The following is an 18,002-nucleotide window of genomic DNA, read 5'->3' as shown; positions in this document are numbered from 1 at the left end:
TGCTTATCTTTCAGCAAAACTGGGACTTCCAGAGAGTCCAGATATACGCATCTGTCCAAATATACCTGCAACACCAGGTCTGCTGTGTGAAAACCAGCTGATACCCTCTCACTTGTAGCTAGCCCCAGGAGATGTCCAGCCTCAGGACCCTCATGTGTGCTACACCTTTGGTCTGGAACACCTCCCAACATTCCAGGGACGGGCTTTTGCGCCATAGTTTAGCTTCGGCTTTATTGCTTCAGAAAGGCCTTCCCTGGCCTCCAAACTAAAGTAGATGCCCCACATCCATTAGTCCCTATCTGGGCATCCTGTCTTGTCCTGCTTAGCACTTACATAATTTATAATTCCGCATGTTTTATTTACTTCTGTACCATCTGCCTCCCCAACTAGACAGGAAGCTACATGAAAGCAGAAGCCACTTCTGCTTTGTTGACCACTAGAAACTCAACCCCTGGCAAGCAGTAGTTGCTCGGGGTTTGTTGAATGAATTAATGTCATGATCCACCTTTCCTTCTATACCATCTGAGCTTAAGGAATAAGGTCGCCTAACCAAATCTTCAGGACACTAAGAATCCTGGGAAAATAAATCAAAGAAAGCCACGGAACAAGCCAGATGTTCAAACAACTCTCAACCTGTCACAAAGAGTAAGTGACAGAACCAGCAAGGAGATGCCTGGGGAGGTACCAGAGGGCCTCCCCTCTTAGGGTCCAGTCTCAAACACTGCACACCCATGACAACAGCCTCGAAGCCCCAGGGGGCCTATGACTGTGACATTTCACATTTATGGGTGTCTTGGGCTTCCTGTGAAAAGACACAAGAAGAACTAAAGGGTGAAACTGGCTAGCTGATGGAGGTGAGTGACCTGGTCTACAGAGGGATACTCACTCAGAAAGGCTCAGGCCAGCACCAGGACAGCAGCAGAGCAAATCTCTACCCTCTTGCCTCAGGGAGCCTTCCTCTCTCTCCCCAGAAAGTTTTTTTACCATGCAAGCACTTGGTAATGGTATATGGAGCCCCAGGTTCACCTCCGGCCTCCCAGGTTCTTAGCAACCTGGCACTCCAGGAATTTTACATTCAGGAGGAACTCTGGACCCAGAACTGGTGATCAGAGACAGTGACCTCTTTTTGTCATGTAGTCAACAAACCCTGGGCAAAGCTGTGGCCTCCCACTGGACAGTTGGCACATTCCTCTGCCTCTGGAGGGCCTCTTCTCCCTTCACCCTCACAGACTATTTGCAGAACAATTACTGGCATCAGCCACAGGCTTGCATTACGCTCATTTCCCCATCCCCAAGCTCTGGGGCAAGTTTAAAAGTGCTCGTCCTGTCTCAGAGTCAGGTCTGAATTAATACCCTTCCTCAAAAGAACTCCAGTAGCAAAGTGAAAACAGACGCCCTAGACAATGCTCTTTGAAAGCCCCAGCAGGGACGACTGGTGACAATGCAGCCCTGGCTCGAAAAGAAACCCCAAGGTTAAAGGTTCACAGAGGCAGAAGAATTACCAAAGTACAAGTTTGTTCAAATTTCCTCCGGCAGATTTAAACAACCAGGGTCAAGCTGAAGATTGCCGGCAAAAACCTATGAGACAACTCAACCCCTTTGAACTGCATGGAGAAAGGAAAATATACGATCTGGGAGGGATCTATGTTATAGCTTTTAAAAATGTTCTTGAAAGGGTCACCCCTGTTAACTCAAAATCAGAAGGATGTTTGAGAACTGCTTCTCTAAAACAACAGGGCCGCTGGGCCCTCACTGTGTGCGGCGAGCTGCACTGAGGTCGCCGTGTTCCCGGCATTAGTGTGCTGACCCTCTGTGGGCCACGAAATTAACCATCAGCATGGCAGAAATCTGCTATGAGTTAAACTACTTTGCTACGCAAAGTGGCCTGAAAATGAAATATGAGGATTGAATTTCCATTGAAAGATTAACTTGTCTAACCTCAAGGCAGGCTTCCTCCACTGTTGAACTCTATTTGGCCAGTTGTTTAAAGCACCATAAGAGCATGGGTAATTGGTGCAGGCAGTGGGAAATGACCTCTTCATTCATTCATTCATTCCGATATGCATGCACCAAATATTTACTCTGTGCCAAGGCCTGTCCTGGGCCCTCGGACATACAGTTGAATGCTAACAGGCCCCTACCCTCAAAGAGATCAAGTCCAGTGGAAAACATAATCCAGTAAACAGAAAAGGCATAAGATAGGGAGAAAATGAGATCATAGGGGAATGTGTAGGATGTTACAGGCCCTCAAATGAGGGTGACCTAATCTAGCCTGAGGAGGGTGGACAATGACCCTTCCCAGAAAAGTGCACGTAGCCAGAATATGCAGCATGAGAGAGCACAGTCTGTCTGTCCACAGACCTGCAAGTGGTTCATTCAGCCTGGAGTCCTGAGATCTCAACCCCTCAGGAGGGGCCTCGTCAGCCAGCTAAGAAGTTAAGCCTTTATGCCAGCAGAGAGCAAACAAAGACTTCTACACAGGGAAGTAGTTTTTAAACTCTCTTCTATCCCTATACCTTCTGCGGGGGGTTGGAATCAAGGAGACTATGTGAGGGAATGCTGTACTCATCCGGCCAGGAACTAGCAGAAGCCTGTCTTCAGGTCGCAGCTGTGGTGATGGGAAATGCAAAGGCAGAGAGCAAGCAGGAGGGAGAAGGCGTGGTGATGGATCCAGAGGCAGGTGAAGGAGGAGGACACACTGAGGAGCAGTTCAAGGGCCGCACCTTGGGAGAGTGGAGGTGTCCTTCACTAGGAAGGTGAAGAAGCTGACAGGGTGGAATCTAAGGGCCTGTGGTAGTCACCCCAGGCCAGGACATCTCAGGAAGATGACAGTTCTTATAACCAAATCACATGTAGGGGACAGCTCAAACCCAACTCTACAATAGGGACACAGAACCTAGTCATTCCTCAGTCCATCCAGCCCTGCGCTGTCAAATACAGCAGCCACTAGCCACCTGTGCCTATATAAATTTAAATTAATTAAAATTAAATAAAACTAAAATTTCAGTCTTTAGTTACACTAGCCACAGTGCAAGTGCTCCAACAGCCATGAGGCTCGTGGCTGCCATGTTGGACCGTGCCACTGTAGAACATTCCTATCATCACAGAAAGTTCTGCTGGAAAGTACTGATCAAGCCACTGCAGAGATTTTTTAAAACACTGTTTTTTCCAGCCAAAGTGTCTGTCAGCCCTCTCTGCAAGGGCTGGGTGCTGATGGGAAACACAGCTGTGCCGTAAGCACCTCAGGGCTCCCTTCCAGTCTTCCTGTGGTCTACTTGTCTGTGAGGTCAGACAGCAAGTGCCGAAGAAATGGAGTCCTTCTTATGTAGTCTTTCCTCTCTAGAGCGTAAGTTCTGAAGATCATCTCTGAATCAGATCCAGATGTCCCCTGGATAATCTTTTTAGAAAATAGAGAATGCTGAGAACACAAACCCGAGGGCCTTTACTGTTCATGGCGAAAGATCCTGAAACTCACCTGGAAATGACCACAAACAGGGCAATTTTTTCCTCAAGTGCCACACCGTCATGTATCTGGGAAGACTGAGCTCTAGTGCCAATGTCAAATGACCAAGGACAAGCCACTGACCCTCCAGAGCTCTAAGCAACCCAAATAAATCTATGGTAAGGGATGTAGCCACCAGGCCAAGCAAGGCAAGTTCCTGCTGCCAGACAGGGCAATGCTAGCAAATTTCAAGCACTAATTTTAAAAGAAAAAAGTCAGGTTTATCTTTAAGCAGCACCTGTGCATGGCACCAAATAAATATCCTCAGGAAGTAGGTTAGAGACAAAGGAAATTATTTTAGTCTTCCTGAAGGCCTCAAGACAAGAGAGGAATCATCACAACACAAGAGATATGGAAAGAGGGAAAGTCAACTTCTCTCTCAACAGCAAAAGTTGTTTTTTCTCCTGCCAAGAGAGGATCACCCACATTAACTAAGTCCTCCCTACCCACCCAACAAAGGCCACTTCAAAGCAGCAGGAGCCTAATCACACAGCACAAGAAAATAAAAGACCCAATTAACAAAAGACAAAAACTCAAATAATCAAGGGGAGAATAGAAGCAGAAATCTCTATTTTTGACAATTTGATTTATATATAAAGTGTTCCTCAGGAGCCACAATTTTCTATGGAAGCAGGCATGTGCTAAGGTCTGAGAGCAGGTTCTGGGCAAAGCCAGGGCCTCTGAAACAGAGCCTGGCACTGGCTACTTGTGCGCCCTGCAGCAAACTGCCTACTGCTCAGAGCCTCATTTCTAGTAGCTGAGCAATGTAGATGGAAACGCCTCCCTAGGAGACTGGCTGGGAGGATGCAGCAAGAGCCACGGGTCTAGAACAGTGTCCAGCAGACAGCAAGCATTCTCCAAAAGTCCATTCTTTCCTCTCCCTCGAAGAGGCAGAACTATCCCTTGGCCACTGCTCAGCACTGCCATGTCTGCAACCCCAGAGCCCCACTTTCCCTGCTGATGGCATCCGCCTTGCCTGCCTGAGGTGTCCTTCCTCTTCTCCTTCATCCAGCTGGGTCAGAAAGCTGAAGCTGGAATGATGAGAGGAATGACAGGCCCTAGGACCACTTGTCACAGTCCTCTCCTCAGACTCAGGGAGCTCACTAAAAGCCACCAGAAGCTTAAAACCTACCAGCCTTCCTCCCAAAAGAGACTCTCCCGGCTCCTGAGATCTGGTCCGGGCTACCCTCTGGAAGCTTGGCCTGATACCCCAGTCACACTCCAGCCCTCCCTTTGTCTCTAGGTCCTTGTTTACTCTGAGTCCTCTAGCTGGAATGCCTCCCATCTTCTAAAATGTAATATCTCAACCATCCTTCACAATTCCCACAAGCCAGTTGGACTGGCCTGTGACCCAGCCAACCTGGCCGCACCTCCTTTCACACCCCCCTGTGTGCAAGTGCCAGCCACCCTGACCACTCCCCTTCTTTAGCCAGGGCTGCTTCCATGCCTCTGGACTCTGCTAAGGCTGTTTCCTGGATCTCTCAGCCTGGAAATCCACAGGTCATCCTTCCAGGCCCAGCCGTGTGTCTCCTCCAGCAGGATTCCCTATCTGCCACCCCAGGCAGGTACTCACATTTCTATGCCCATCTCGATCAAAGCCCTTACCACTCCACATCTTAAACTGGCTGCTGGCACTGCCTGGCTTCCTCCTCCCTACTCGGGACTGTGAGCCCCTTGAACACAGGCACGACTGTGTATCTGCCCTCACGTCCAAAACAAAGCCATGCAACGTGTACGTGTAGAATCTCTGAGTGAGTGGAGAAAAACACCAAATGCAGCTCCATGTGGTCCTCTCCCACCACACAAGCTGCCGAAAGCCCTTAAAACAAGGCCTACCAGCCCAAATGTCTCCATGGGCCAGGCACATCACAGAAAGAGGAGGCAGCCTGAGGAGCACATGCCACACACTGTACACTTAAGATGGCTAAGATGGCAAATTGTACATTATTTGTACTTTACCACAAGTAGAAATCAATAGAAATAGTTGGTTTTTTTTTTTTTCCACAAAAAAATGCAATACTGGTTCCCAAAGCATATGCTCGCTTTGGGAGGCTGAGGCAAGAGGACTGCTTAACTCCAGGAGTTCAAGACCAGCCTGGGCAACATAGGAGGCCAAGCAAAAGTCGCCAGACAAAAAGGCCACATATTGTGTGATCTACTTATATGAAATGTCCAGGACCGGTCAATCCAGAGACATTAAGTAGACTCGTGGTTGCCTAGGCCTGGGAGAGGGGTGAATGGGGAATGACTCCTGGTAGGGATGTGGTTTCTTTATGGGGTGACGAAAATGGTCTAAACTGAGATTGTGTGATGATAGCTACACAACTGTATGAGTATAGTGAAAACCACTGAGTGTTCACTTAGTGTACACTCAGTGAAATGGGTGAATTTTATGGTATGTAATTTACATACCATAAAATTATTTTAAAAAATTATATAAACACTATATAAAATTAAAAATGTTTTTAAAATTATTATCTGCTGTATGCCAGGCTCTGGGTTGGCCCTAGACCTACAGAGATGATTCAGATATTGTCTCTACCCCATCAAGCTTCCAGGCTAATGGAAAGAAGAGACATGGAAACCAGCCATTGGAGTGAAGTGTTCACACCAAGAGGGATGCATGCTGTGCAACCAAGTCCAGAGCCTAGAAGAACGAGGACTCACTCCAGCTCCCTATCCTACCATGAGGCTGCCTCAGAAGTGCCAGGCTCTACCCTCACCAAGACTGGGCCTCCAAGATACCCAGAGTACCAGAGCTATAGATACCATCATTTTCCGCACATCAAAGCCTTTACTGGTAAAGGGGACACAGAATTGAGCTCTTAAGGCAAGAGTATCTCATCCCCAGCCTGGTTGAGGCTCCATCAAACAAAAGAATGACAGAAAGGGGAATATGTCTTAGGGCTTAATTTATGGGTTGTTTCCTGGGATGCCTGCCCGAATCCTATTCCAACCTGGATGGAATGATTCCGAAGAAAAACCCAAGAGACATGCTGATAGAAAACAAAGGGGATGCTCAGTGAAAAGTTTAAAAGCAATTAATTTTAAATGATTACAGCTTTACCGAAAGCTGTGGCTATGATTTCCTTCTGACTTTGATTATAACCTTCCAGCAAAATATTTGCCTCAAGAAGCCAGAGTCTTTGCATTATTTTCTATTCCTAGCATGACTACAAAAATATTCTTTGATTTAACTTTTGATATGTTTTGTTCTCAAGGGCAAGCCCCATGAGAAGAAAAATGTACCCCAACAGAATGAAATATGACTACCTGCTTCCATTTTTCTTTCCTGTTGGTTCCTGCTCAAATATTCTGCATTAATTTAAACTCAAGGCTGTGTCTCTGATGTTGCGCTACTCCCACACTGTCACCCAAGCTAAAGCAAAATCACCCGCTGTCCAGCGCCAAGAGAAGGTGCCGCAGACAAAGCTCAACTTGAGTCTCCTGGAGAGAGTTAAAGGCACTCCAGTGTATGGGGAGATCAGGTGGGGTCAGAGAGCAATAAGGTACCAGGCAAAACACGAAAACTTGTACTTGAATAGTGGTACACTTTAGTGCTGAGTGAGGCAGACTCTATTGAACATAAGAGTCTTTGAAGCAAGTGAAGGCAAGCAACTCCAGTGTCAGCCTCAGCTTTAGTTGGTGGTAGAGGACGTCGAAGAAGCAGTACTGGAGAGTAGAATCTTCTAGTTATGGTATGTACCTTTCAGTGAAGAAGAGAAAGAAACAGCTCTCACTGGATGGGCACAAAGAAACAGGGAACTAAGGCCTGATGGATACTAGGAACTAAAGAAGTAAAGGTGAAGAAAGCATTTCCACTTAGAACTCCTTCAAATATGCCTCAGTATTTTAGGACAAACATACATAATTACCACAATTTCACATAATATATTCCTACACAGATTCTCCTGAAAAGACTAGGGGTAAAGAAAACCAAAAGTGGTGTTTGGTTTGTTTCCTTTTGCATTAGAGTAACACCCAAATTCCTCAAGGACACCAAGGCCTACCTGGTCAAGCCCCCAGTATGTTATTTCTGCCTGGAGCAGGCTGCTTTCCGGGGATATGTGCAGATGCCTAACGGGTATCACAAAAAAATCTGGTTGAAATTCATTCACACACAAGAACCCCTTGTTTCATTTATGAGTCAAGAGAGGGCATCTGCAGAAAGAATGAAGGGCACACACCTCAATAAAACAGATGAAAGGGGAAGAGCCTTCTCCACATGGGCGCCAAGAACACAGAAGGCTGGAAAAAAGGAAAAGGCAAAGTAGCTTAAGTTTTACAAAGAATGTTCTCTCCAGGCTGCAGAGACAAAAATCTTGTAGGCTCTTGGATGTTTCTCTCCTTCAAAGAGAGTAACCTGAGTCAGACTTAGAAGTCTTTTGCAGCCCTCCTCAGCTCTTGGCAGGGAGGGCTCAGAGAGGGTCAGACCCACGCAGGAGGCACCGCTAAAATAGTGTGTACAGAAGGCAAGAGGTCCAGGCGACAAGTAGCAGTGCTGTTCATTAACAACCGAAACAAAAGACTGGGAGACAATACACTGTTAATCCTCACAGCCACCAGAGGACTATAAATTGCCAAGCCAAGATACCAGCATTTTTCAGCCCTCCTCTTTCCTGCCAGAGTTAGATTGAGGATGAGTCTAAGTCCCTCACACCCACCCAAGTCTTTAAAACATACATTACTGAATCTTTTTGAAGTTGTAACCCTGAAAGATTTATACTCTAAAATGGATTCAAGAAAAATACTGCTCTGAACCACTACAGGGGGCTGGAATGGACGGGTACACTTTTTCATTCACACTGAGAATGCCAGCGTATGGGCTGTGCAGTCAGATCAATATGGGTTCAAACCTAGTTCTGACACTTACTAACTGGGTTCCCTGACCTCTGAGCCATGGTTTTTTATCTGTAAAATGGGAATAGCAACTCTTACCTCCTAGGAATAGTGTGAAGATTAAACAAACAAATCAAAAAAACAGCATACAGACAAGCACTAAATAATGGTAAGTACAATTATCACTGTTAACCCCACAGCACCACTTAGTTTTATCTGTGGCCACATGCATCAAGGGAGATAAAACCCAATTTTCTCTAAGTTAAGATAGGATTCGTGTGTGTGTGTGTGTGCGCACACGTGTGTGTGCGCACACAGTGGAATTAGAGCCAGCTTTAATTTAAGATATATTAAACTTCAGAGATATCATCACAGAACTCAGACAACTGTTATAATTTCCTTCTCCTGGGAATAACATATTCCACAGGGGGTCTAAATCTTTCACAGTAGCAAGGAACTCTAACAAGAGCCCGATCTCCCAGGGATGCCAGGTGCAGGTGCAGCGAGAGAAAACCACACCTGCTGCCAGTGGGAATCCCTGCCCAGCAATCCTGCAACTTTCTATCAAAAGCTCAGCCCAATCATATCACACACCTGCTTTAACAGCCTTCCAAGGATCTCCAGGACCCTTAGGAAAAATCTACACTAAGGGCCATTCTCTAGGGTCTGGCCCTGCCAACCCTTCTAGCTTCATCTTTAGCATACCTCCCACACACCACGCCGATTTCCAGCCATGCCTAAATGCTGGCAGTCATCTCTGATGTTGAGACACAATGGCATGTTTAAGGCTCAGAGCCTTGCCCTTGCCTAGGAAAGAAAAAGTGAGTTACTCCTGCTTTTGCCCTTGTGCAAAGAACTCCAGAAGATCACTTTGTACACAGCAGTGTCTTCCGGGTTCTGATGTAAGCTCCTAAAGGGGAGGACAAAGAACCAACCTGCATAATTCACTACAGGCCAGGCCCTAAGCTAGTTGCCTTCTGTCCACTAACCCACAAAGAAGGTTCTCTGCTCACTAAAACTGGCTAGCCCAGGAGCTGGTACACAGGCTTCATTCATCCAGAACTTACTAAATACCTATCCTATGCCAGGCTCTGGCCCAAGTGCTGAGAACACTGGTGAATGAGACAGACAAGGTTCCTGCTCTGGTCTCATGGAGCTCACATTCTAGCAGAGGACAGATACTCAACAAGTAAACACATGAAGAACGTCAGGTAGTGAAAAGGGCTGCTGGGGCAATGAAACAGGGACATGAGAAAGTATGAGGGGGTGAGGGTTGAAGAGACAACTTTAGATAGGTGGGGCAGGAGAGGCTGCTGAGAAGGTGCCATTAAAGCAGAGACTTAAGGAGCCAGATGTACCAAACAGAGGCAACAACAGGTGCAAATGTCCTGAGGGAAGCAGCTGGTGGGCCCACTGGAGGAAGAGAAATGAGGCCACCGTGACAGAAGGTCAGAGTGGGGAGCAGTCGTTGATGGTATCGTTGATGGGATCAGAGGAAAGCAGAGCCAGACCATTGTCCTATGGGCCATAAAGTGGCTGGATTTTACTCCAAGCACAATGAGAACTCACTGGAAAGTCTTGTCAAGTGTAGGGCTGACATGATCTGATGAACACTTGTAAAAGGAGAGCAATGCCCACTGTGCAGAGAATGAATCAGAGGGAGGAGGAGAATAAGCAGGCAGGGGGCAGAACTGTAGAAGTCCAGGTGCCATAAGCCAGGATGGCCTTGGGGGCCATTTCAAGAAGGCAAAGATGCCCACAAGTTTGTGGACCATGAGGTGAAATGAAGGTATTAACCAGATCCAGGTTAGGGGTGGCGGAGTTAGGTTCCAACACTAGCCCAAGGCACTTTGCTTGGGTTTCCTCATCTGAGAAATAAGGCTAACACTCCCACCACGCAGGGTGGTATTGCATAGATGCAAGTTCCTGGCAACAGGCCTGGGCCCGAGCAGGCACTCAATGGGGAACACCTTCTCTTTACAAGAAAAACATTGTTTTTTCTCAATTCCCTGAAAAGGAAGGTGGGTCTCTGATGTATTCAAGGAAGAATGGTAGCAGCCTTGGTCTCAGCATTCCATTCCACTCAGGCCATATTTTAAGAAGATAAATCTCCCTACTCCAGAGATGAGACAAAAGATAAGCAACAATGTACATACAAAAATAAGTTCTTCTACAGTTTTAGTCTAAATAAAAAACTTGCCAAATTCTTCAGGGCATTACAATTGGTTATATAGGACCAGGCAAGTGCTGAAACTTTTTTGCAATATGAAGAGCTTCTCTACAAATGAGGCTTACCTCAAAGATATTGTGCATTCAGTTCCAGACCACTGCAGCACAGTGAATATCACAATAAAGCAAGTCAAATTTTTTGGTTTCCCAATGTGTATAAAAGTTATGTTTACATGACATGTCGTCAATTAAGTGTGCAATAGTAGTATGCCTCCAAAAACAATAAACATTCCTTAATTTTAAAATAATTCATTGCTAAAAAATGCTAATGATTACTGAACCTTCAGCAAGTCATAATCTTTTTGCTGGTGGAGGGTCTTGCCTCAATGGTGATGGTTGCCGACTGATCAGGGTGGTGGTTGATGAAGGTTGGGGTGACTGTGGCAATCTAATGAAATGAGACAATGAAGTTTGCCACATCAGGTGACTCTTCCTTTTACAAAAATTTATCTGTAGCATGTGAAGCTGTTTGATGGCATTTTACTCACAGAATTGCTTTCAAAACTGGAGTCAGTCCTCTCAAATCTTGCCACTGCTTTATCAACTAAGTTTATATAATATTCTAAATCCTTTGTTGTCATTTCAACAATGTTTACAGCATCTTCACCAGGAGTAGGTTCCATCTCAAGAAACTACTTTCTTTGCTCATGCACAAGAAGCAACTCCTCATCCACTCAAGATTGATCATGAGATTGTAGCAATTCAGTCACATCCTCAGGCACCACTTCTCATTCTAACTCTCTTGCTATTTCTACCACATCTGCAGTGACTTGCTCCACTGAAGTCTTGAACCCCTCAGTCATCCATGAGGGTTGGAATCAACCTCTTCCAAATTATTGTTACTGTTGATATTTTTACCTCCTCCCATGAATCACAAATGTTCTTTATGGCATCTAGAATGATAAATCCTTTCCAGAAGGTTTTCAATTTACTTTGTCCAGATCCATCAGAGGAATTATTATCTTGGGCAGCTATGGCCTTATGAAATATATTTCTTAAATAATAAGACCTGAAAGTCAAAATTACTCCTTGACCCATACACTGCAGAATGGATGCTGTGTTAGCAAGCATGATAACAAATTAATCTCTTTGTACATCTCCATCAGAGCCATTAGGTGACCAGGTGCATTATCAACAATCAGTAATATTTTGAAAGGAGTCTTTTTTCTAAGCAGTAGGTCTCAACAGTGGGCTTAAAATATTCAGTAAACCATGCTATAAACAGATGTGCTGTCATCCAGGCTGTGTTGTGCCATTTCAAGAGCACAGGCTGAATAGATTTAGCATAATTCTTAAGGGCCCTAGGATTTTTGGAATGGTCAATGAGCAATGGCTTCAGCTGCATTAGCCCCTAACAAGAGTCAGCCTGTCCTTTGAAGCTTTGTACCCAGTCATTGACTTCTCTGTAGCTATGAAAGTCCTACATAGCATCTTCTCCATATAAGGCTGTTCCATCTACAGTGAAAATCTGTTTAGTGTACTCACCTTCATCAATGATCTTAGCTAGATCTCCTGGATAACTTGCTGCAGCTTCTCTATCAGCATTTGTTGTTTCATCTTGTACATTTATGTTCTGGAGATGGCCTCTTTCCTCAAACCTCATGAACCAACCTCTGCTAGCTTCAAACTTTTCTTCTGCAGCTTCCTTACCTCTCTCAGCCTTCATAGAATTGAAGAGTTAGGGCCTTGCTCTGGATTAGGCTTCCACTTAAGGGAATGTGGTAGCTGGTTTGATTTTCTATCCAGACCACTAAAACTTTCTCTATAAAGCAATAAAGCTGTCTTGCTTTCTTATCATCTGTGTGTTCACTACAGTAGCACTTTTAATTTCCTTCAGGAACTTTTCCTTTGTGTCCAAAACTTGGCTGTTTGGTGTGGTGTAAGAGGCCTTGCTTTCAGCCTATCTCAGTCTTCAACATTGCCTTCATCACTAAGCTTAATCATTTCTAACTTTTGATTTAAAGTGAGAGACTTGCAACTCTTCCTTTCCCTTGAACGCATAAAGGCTATTAGCTGGATGAATTTTAATATTGTTGTGTCTCAGGGAATAGGGAGGCCTGAGGAGAGGGAGACAGACAGGGAAAAAGCCAGTAGGTAGAGCAGTCAGAAAACACACAACATTTATTAAGTTTGCTGCCTTACATAAGCATTGTTTGTGACATTTCAAAATTACAATAGTAACATCAAAGATCACTGATCCCAGATCACCATTAACAGATGACATGTGTTTGAAATGAAGTGAAATGTTTGATGCTTAATATTTGATGAAAAGTTTGAAATATTGTTAAGAATAACCCAAATGTGGCATAGAGACACAAAGTAAGCAATCCTGTTGGATGGGTTGCCTTGAACCTTCGATTTGTAAAAACCACTATCTGCAAAGTACAATCAAGTGAAGCACAATAACATGAGGTATGCACGTATGTTGGAAGCGGATGAGGGAACTATAGGGTAACCTGGGGAAGCATGCAAAGGACTCCAGCTTTGGAGTCAGGCAGACCTGGACTGTTTCACTAACTACCTGCCTCCCTAAGTCCCAATTTTCTCAACTATTAAATGGTAACCACCACGCTCCTTGCAGGGTTTGCCTGGTAAGCAGCAAATACACAAGAGAAGTCAAGCCAATAAATAGTTGTGTGGTTACCACTATCTTCCAGTTGGAGCAAGGTCCAGAATTAGGTTCAAACGTCATACAGCTAAGGAAGAAAGCAAGCTAGGCTTCAAGCCTAGTTTTGTCTGACTCCAAAAGTATGTCCTTCACCACTCATCTACCCTATTTACTAGACAACACTAAAAACTCGCCATCTCATTTTTTAACCTCTTTCCCTCATCCTTTTAGACACGATTTCACTCAACATTGTGTCTGGAGAGTGCCCCATATCTGTACACATAAAGCTACATCATTCTTTTTAAAGCTCACATAGAATTCAACTGCACACTTGTACCAACATTTTGGTCACATCAAAATACATTTTAGAACATGGACTCTGAGCCAGTCCAGACTGGAGGTGGCTACCATGTCTACTAAAAATATAAAAATTAGCCAGGTGTGGTGATGTGCACCTGTAGTCCCAGCTACTTGGGAGGGTGAGGCAGGAGAATCGCTTGAACCGGGGAGAAAGAGGTTGCAGTGAGCCAAGATTGCACCACTGCACTCCAGCCTGGTAACAGAGCGAGACGCCATCTCAGAAAAAAACAAAAAAACAAAAAAACAAAAAACGGGTCTTTTCATTTGCAGAGATAGAAGGGGTACAGAATTTAGGACAGAGGAGTGGGTAAGGGAATGTTTGTCTTATTTGTGATGTTCTATTTCTTCACAAGTAGCATGTATTCATGTATTACATGTATAATTAAAAATTAATGGTACCTCTTTGTGGGGCATTTTGGCAGTACCCGCCACGACCGAAAACACACATGCCCCTTGCCCCAGCCAGTTATTATCTATTATCCTACATATATGCGAACATACCAAAGAGTTCTGTTCTAGAATATTCACTGCAAAATGGTTTGTAAATACTGGAAACAGCATAAACGTCCATCATTAAAAGATTTGTTCAGAAAATGTTGGTACAGGCCGGACGTGGTGGCTCACGCCTGTAATCCCAGGACTTTGGGAGGCCAGGGCGGGCTGGTCATGAAGTCAGGAGTTTGAGACCAGCCTGACCAACATGGTGAAACCCGTCTCTACTGAAAATACAAAAAAATTAGCCGGGGGTGGTGGCGCGCGCCTGTAATCCCAGCTACTCAGGAGGCTGAGGCAGGACAATCGCTTGAACCCAGGAGGCGGAAGTTGCAGTGAGCCGAGATCGTGCCACTGCACTCCAGGCTGGGCGACAGAACAAGACTCTGTCTCAAAAAGAAAAAAAAAAAGAAAAGAAAAAGAAAATGTTGGTACAAGTGTGCAGTTGAATTCTATGTGAGCTTTAAAAAGAATGATGTAGCTTTATGTGTACAGATATGGGGCACTCTCCAGACACAATGTTGAGTGAAATCGTGTCTAAAAGGATGAGGGAAAGAGGGATTTATACATACACACAGATATGCTTGTACTGACGTGGAGCCTTTCTGAAATGACATACAAAAACTGGTAGCAGCGGTTGGCTCTAGGAACGGGAATCAGACCAAATGACAGGTGAATGAAGACAGCCTTTGTATGTATACCCTTTTTGTAGCTTGTGAGTTTTCTTATTTTGAGTTTTCTTTACTTGACCATGTATTATAAACACATTTGGTAGGGATTTTTTTATTTTATTTTATTTTTTTTTAAGGAAGGCGCCTTGCAGCTCGGTTCTGCTGGATGGGAAAAGCTGAATCTCAAAGCCTCCGCTCACTTGCTGCGGGGCCCTAGGCAAGTCACGTCCGCCTCTTGGGGCGTCAGGAGCCCCACCAATGAGGTGGGGCGACTTCCCGTCCCGGCAAAGGCTCGAGCGAATTCGTATACGGGGCCCGGTCGCTCCGCCCGCGTCCCTGAGCCCGGCTCCCGCCCCGGCCCGCGCTCACCGCCGATGATGGTCCGGATGAGGGAGGCGTGCCCGGGGCAGTCGACCAGCGTGACCTGAAGCAGTGGCTCGCCGGGCTCGGGCTCGGCCTCGGGCGCTGCCTGGAACTCGGGCAAAGACGACCGCAGGCGCGCGGGCAGCGGCACCGAGAAGCACGAGAAGCCCAGATCGAGCGTGATGCCGCGCTCGCGGCTCTGCGGCTGCTTGTCAAAGGCGGCGGTGGAGGCTGTGGTGCTTAGCGCCCGCGCCAGCGCCGTCTTGCCGCTGTCGATGTGGCCCAGCACGCCCACGTTCACGTTCACCCGCCGCCCTGCCATGCCGCCGCCGCCTCGGACACCCGCCCGGCCCGCCCCTCACCTCCCTCGGTAGTCGCCGCGGTCCGGCCCGTTAAGTTGCCCCCCCGTAACCGGCGCGCCGTGCACACCCGTTCCGGCCCGGAAGCTTCCGCCCTTCTGAGGCTCACGGGCACAGCCGAGCGCCGTGCTCCGAGTGGGTGGTCTAGGAACTGGAGGTCACCGCAGGCAGGGTTTCTCTCTCACGTGGCTCCTCCTGCCTGAAGCCTCTAGGAGCCCGAGATGGAGGGATCCTTCTGAGAAGTGAAGCCATTTGGACTTCCTGGGTGAGTGGAGACTTGGAGAACTTTTCGATAGCTAGCAAGAGGATTGTAAAATGCACCAATCAGCGCTCTGTAAAACGCACCAATCAGTGCTCTGTAACATGCACCAATCACCGCCCTGTAAAATGCACCAATCAGCAGGATCCTAAAAGAAGCCAATCACAGGGAGGATTGAAAAAAGGGCGCTGTGATAGGACAAAAACGTAACATGGGGGGGCGAAGGGGGGGCGAAGGGGGGGCGGGGTGGGCGGGGGGAAGACGGGGGACGGGGGGGCGGGAAGGGGAGGGCGGGGGGACGGCGGGGGGAGGGCGGGGGGGCGGCGGGGGGGAGGGCGGGGGGGGCGGCGGGGGGGAGGGCGGGGGGGGCGGCGGGGGGGAGGGCGGGGGGCGGCGGGGGGGAGGGCGGGGGGGCGGGGGGGCGCGGGGGGCGGGGGGAGGGGGCAAATAAGGGAATAAAAGCTGGCCACCCCCGCCAGCAGCGGCAACCCTCTCGGGTGCCCTTTCGCACTGCAGAAGCTTTTTGCTCTTCACAATAAATCTTGCTGCTGCTCACTCTTTGGGACTGTGCCATCTTTAAGAGCTTTAACACTCACTGCGAAGGTCCGCGGCTCCATTCTTGAAGTCAGCGAGACTAGGAACCCACTGGAAGAAACCAACTCCGGACACACTTCCAATCATTCATACATTTCAGCAACATCTTACCAAGTGCCTGGTGGGTTCCGCTGGGCTACAGTGCCCGCTAATATTACATTCAGGGAGTGAGGGCTAAGTCAAACAATACAGCCTGAACCAGACCATTTCAGAGAGCGAGAAGTCTCCTAGGGAAAATAAAAGCTGAGATAAAAAGGAGCAGGAGAGGGAGGATGGACAGCTACCTAACTGTGGGTCAGGGAAGACATCTAGGAGTTGCTGTTTGAGTTGAAACTCCAGTGTTGAGAAGGAGCCAACCATGGGAAAAGATTGTTTGAAGATGGAAGAGGACAACATTATCTCTGACTCAGAAATTCTCACCCTGAGAGTCTGTAGCCTGGGCTTAGGAGAGGCCACAAACCTCTAAATTGAACGCACAATGTGTTGTGATGTGCTCTTGCTAGACAGAGGGTCGACAACTCTCACTAGATTCTGAAGTGTCTAGAACCACAAAAAAGGTTGTCAGCCATAGTCACCAACCAGAGGTAACAAACCTAAGTGTCTGCTCTGGCCAGGTGGTGGGTAAATCAAAGAAGAGAAGTTAAAAGAGTCTAAGATGACAGGGAGTGGTGGGGACCTGGGAGACCTGGAGAGCCCTTTTCCTGTGCAAAGAAGGAAGCCACTGCTCAGTCTCAGCCAGTGATACCAGGCAGGAATGCTAGCCCAACATTGCCTCCTCCTTCCATTTTTCTAGAGAAGAGAGTGTTTTTGTAACACTGTGGCGGTGGAGCACAAAGTTCACAGGATCTTACCTTTGCCCTCTGTGATGAGCCAGACCATGTGCGGATGTATTCATGCTTGCAGTAACTGCCTCCTTCGTTCCACCACTCTCCACTAGGAACAGAGTCCATGTCATAGACTGAATTGTGTCCCTCTCAAATTCGTATGTGGACACCCTGACCCCCAGTGTGATAGTATTTGGAGATGGGACGTTTGGGAGGTTAGATGAGATCATGAGAGTGGGCCCTTGTGATGGGATTAGGGTCCTTACAAGAAGAGAACAGAATCTTTGTTTCCGTTTTCCCACCTTGCAAATAGGAAACTGTAAAAATATGTCTCCCATTAAAAAAAATCTAGTAGTAAAAGCAGTAAACGTATTTAAAAGGGAGGGTTAGTAAATAGGTAATAAGAGCTTTAGAGGCTTTATGTACCTCTGAGAAACATTTCAACTAACAAAGACTTTGTACAGGGCCTGGCTTCAAATAAACCTCATTTCTTACCTCTGTTTTAAACAGAATCCTGAAATGGTAATGAAAAGAAAAAAGGTTTGGCTGGGCACGGTGGTTCATGCCTGTAATCCCAGCACTTTGGGAGGCTGAGGCAGGCAGATCACTTGATATAGTTTATATATCTATATATAGAATATATATAGATTTTATATATAGATATATAGAGTATATATATAGAATATATATAGTGTATGTATAGAATATATAGAGTATATATAGAATATATAGAGTATATATAGAATATATATATAGAATATATAGAATATATAGAATATATAGAATATATATAGAATATATAGAATATATAGAATATATAGAATATATATAGAATATATAGAATATATAGAATATATATAGAATATATATAGAATATATAGAATATATATAGAATATATAGA

At 46.2% G+C, this 18,002-nt stretch overlaps 2 protein-coding genes across 6 annotated transcripts in view; one reads left to right on the top strand and one right to left on the bottom strand.

The window, feature by feature from the left end:
- EEFSEC (eukaryotic elongation factor, selenocysteine-tRNA specific) overlaps positions 1–15,450 on the bottom strand; it is a 255,691-nt gene extending 240,241 nt beyond the window's left edge. For 4 of the 5 annotated variants that reach the window (XM_008954758.4, XM_034957299.3, XM_055110398.2 and 1 more), the window contains exon 1: positions 15,071–15,386. In XM_008954758.4, coding sequence (XP_008953006.1) covers positions 15,071–15,386 — 316 coding nt within the window. Of the gene's footprint in view, positions 1–15,070 lie in introns of all 5 variants that reach the window. The other variant, XM_003829395.4, reaches the window with a different exon arrangement.
- A 98-nt stretch (positions 15,451–15,548) lies between these two features.
- The window catches only part of RUVBL1 (RuvB like AAA ATPase 1), a 79,339-nt gene continuing 76,885 nt past the window's right edge, over positions 15,549–18,002 (top strand). Inside the window, exon 1 of the mRNA XM_034957300.4 lies at positions 15,549–15,688. The gene's annotated coding sequence lies outside the window, so the exon portion shown is untranslated. The remainder of the gene's footprint in view (positions 15,689–18,002) is intronic.

Source organism: Pan paniscus, chromosome 2, assembly GCF_029289425.2.
Source record: "Pan paniscus chromosome 2, NHGRI_mPanPan1-v2.0_pri, whole genome shotgun sequence".
Lineage (NCBI taxonomy): Eukaryota > Metazoa > Chordata > Mammalia > Primates > Hominidae > Pan > Pan paniscus.
Note: the sequence above shows the minus strand (reverse complement) of the source record. Positions and strands in the feature narration are given on the sequence as shown.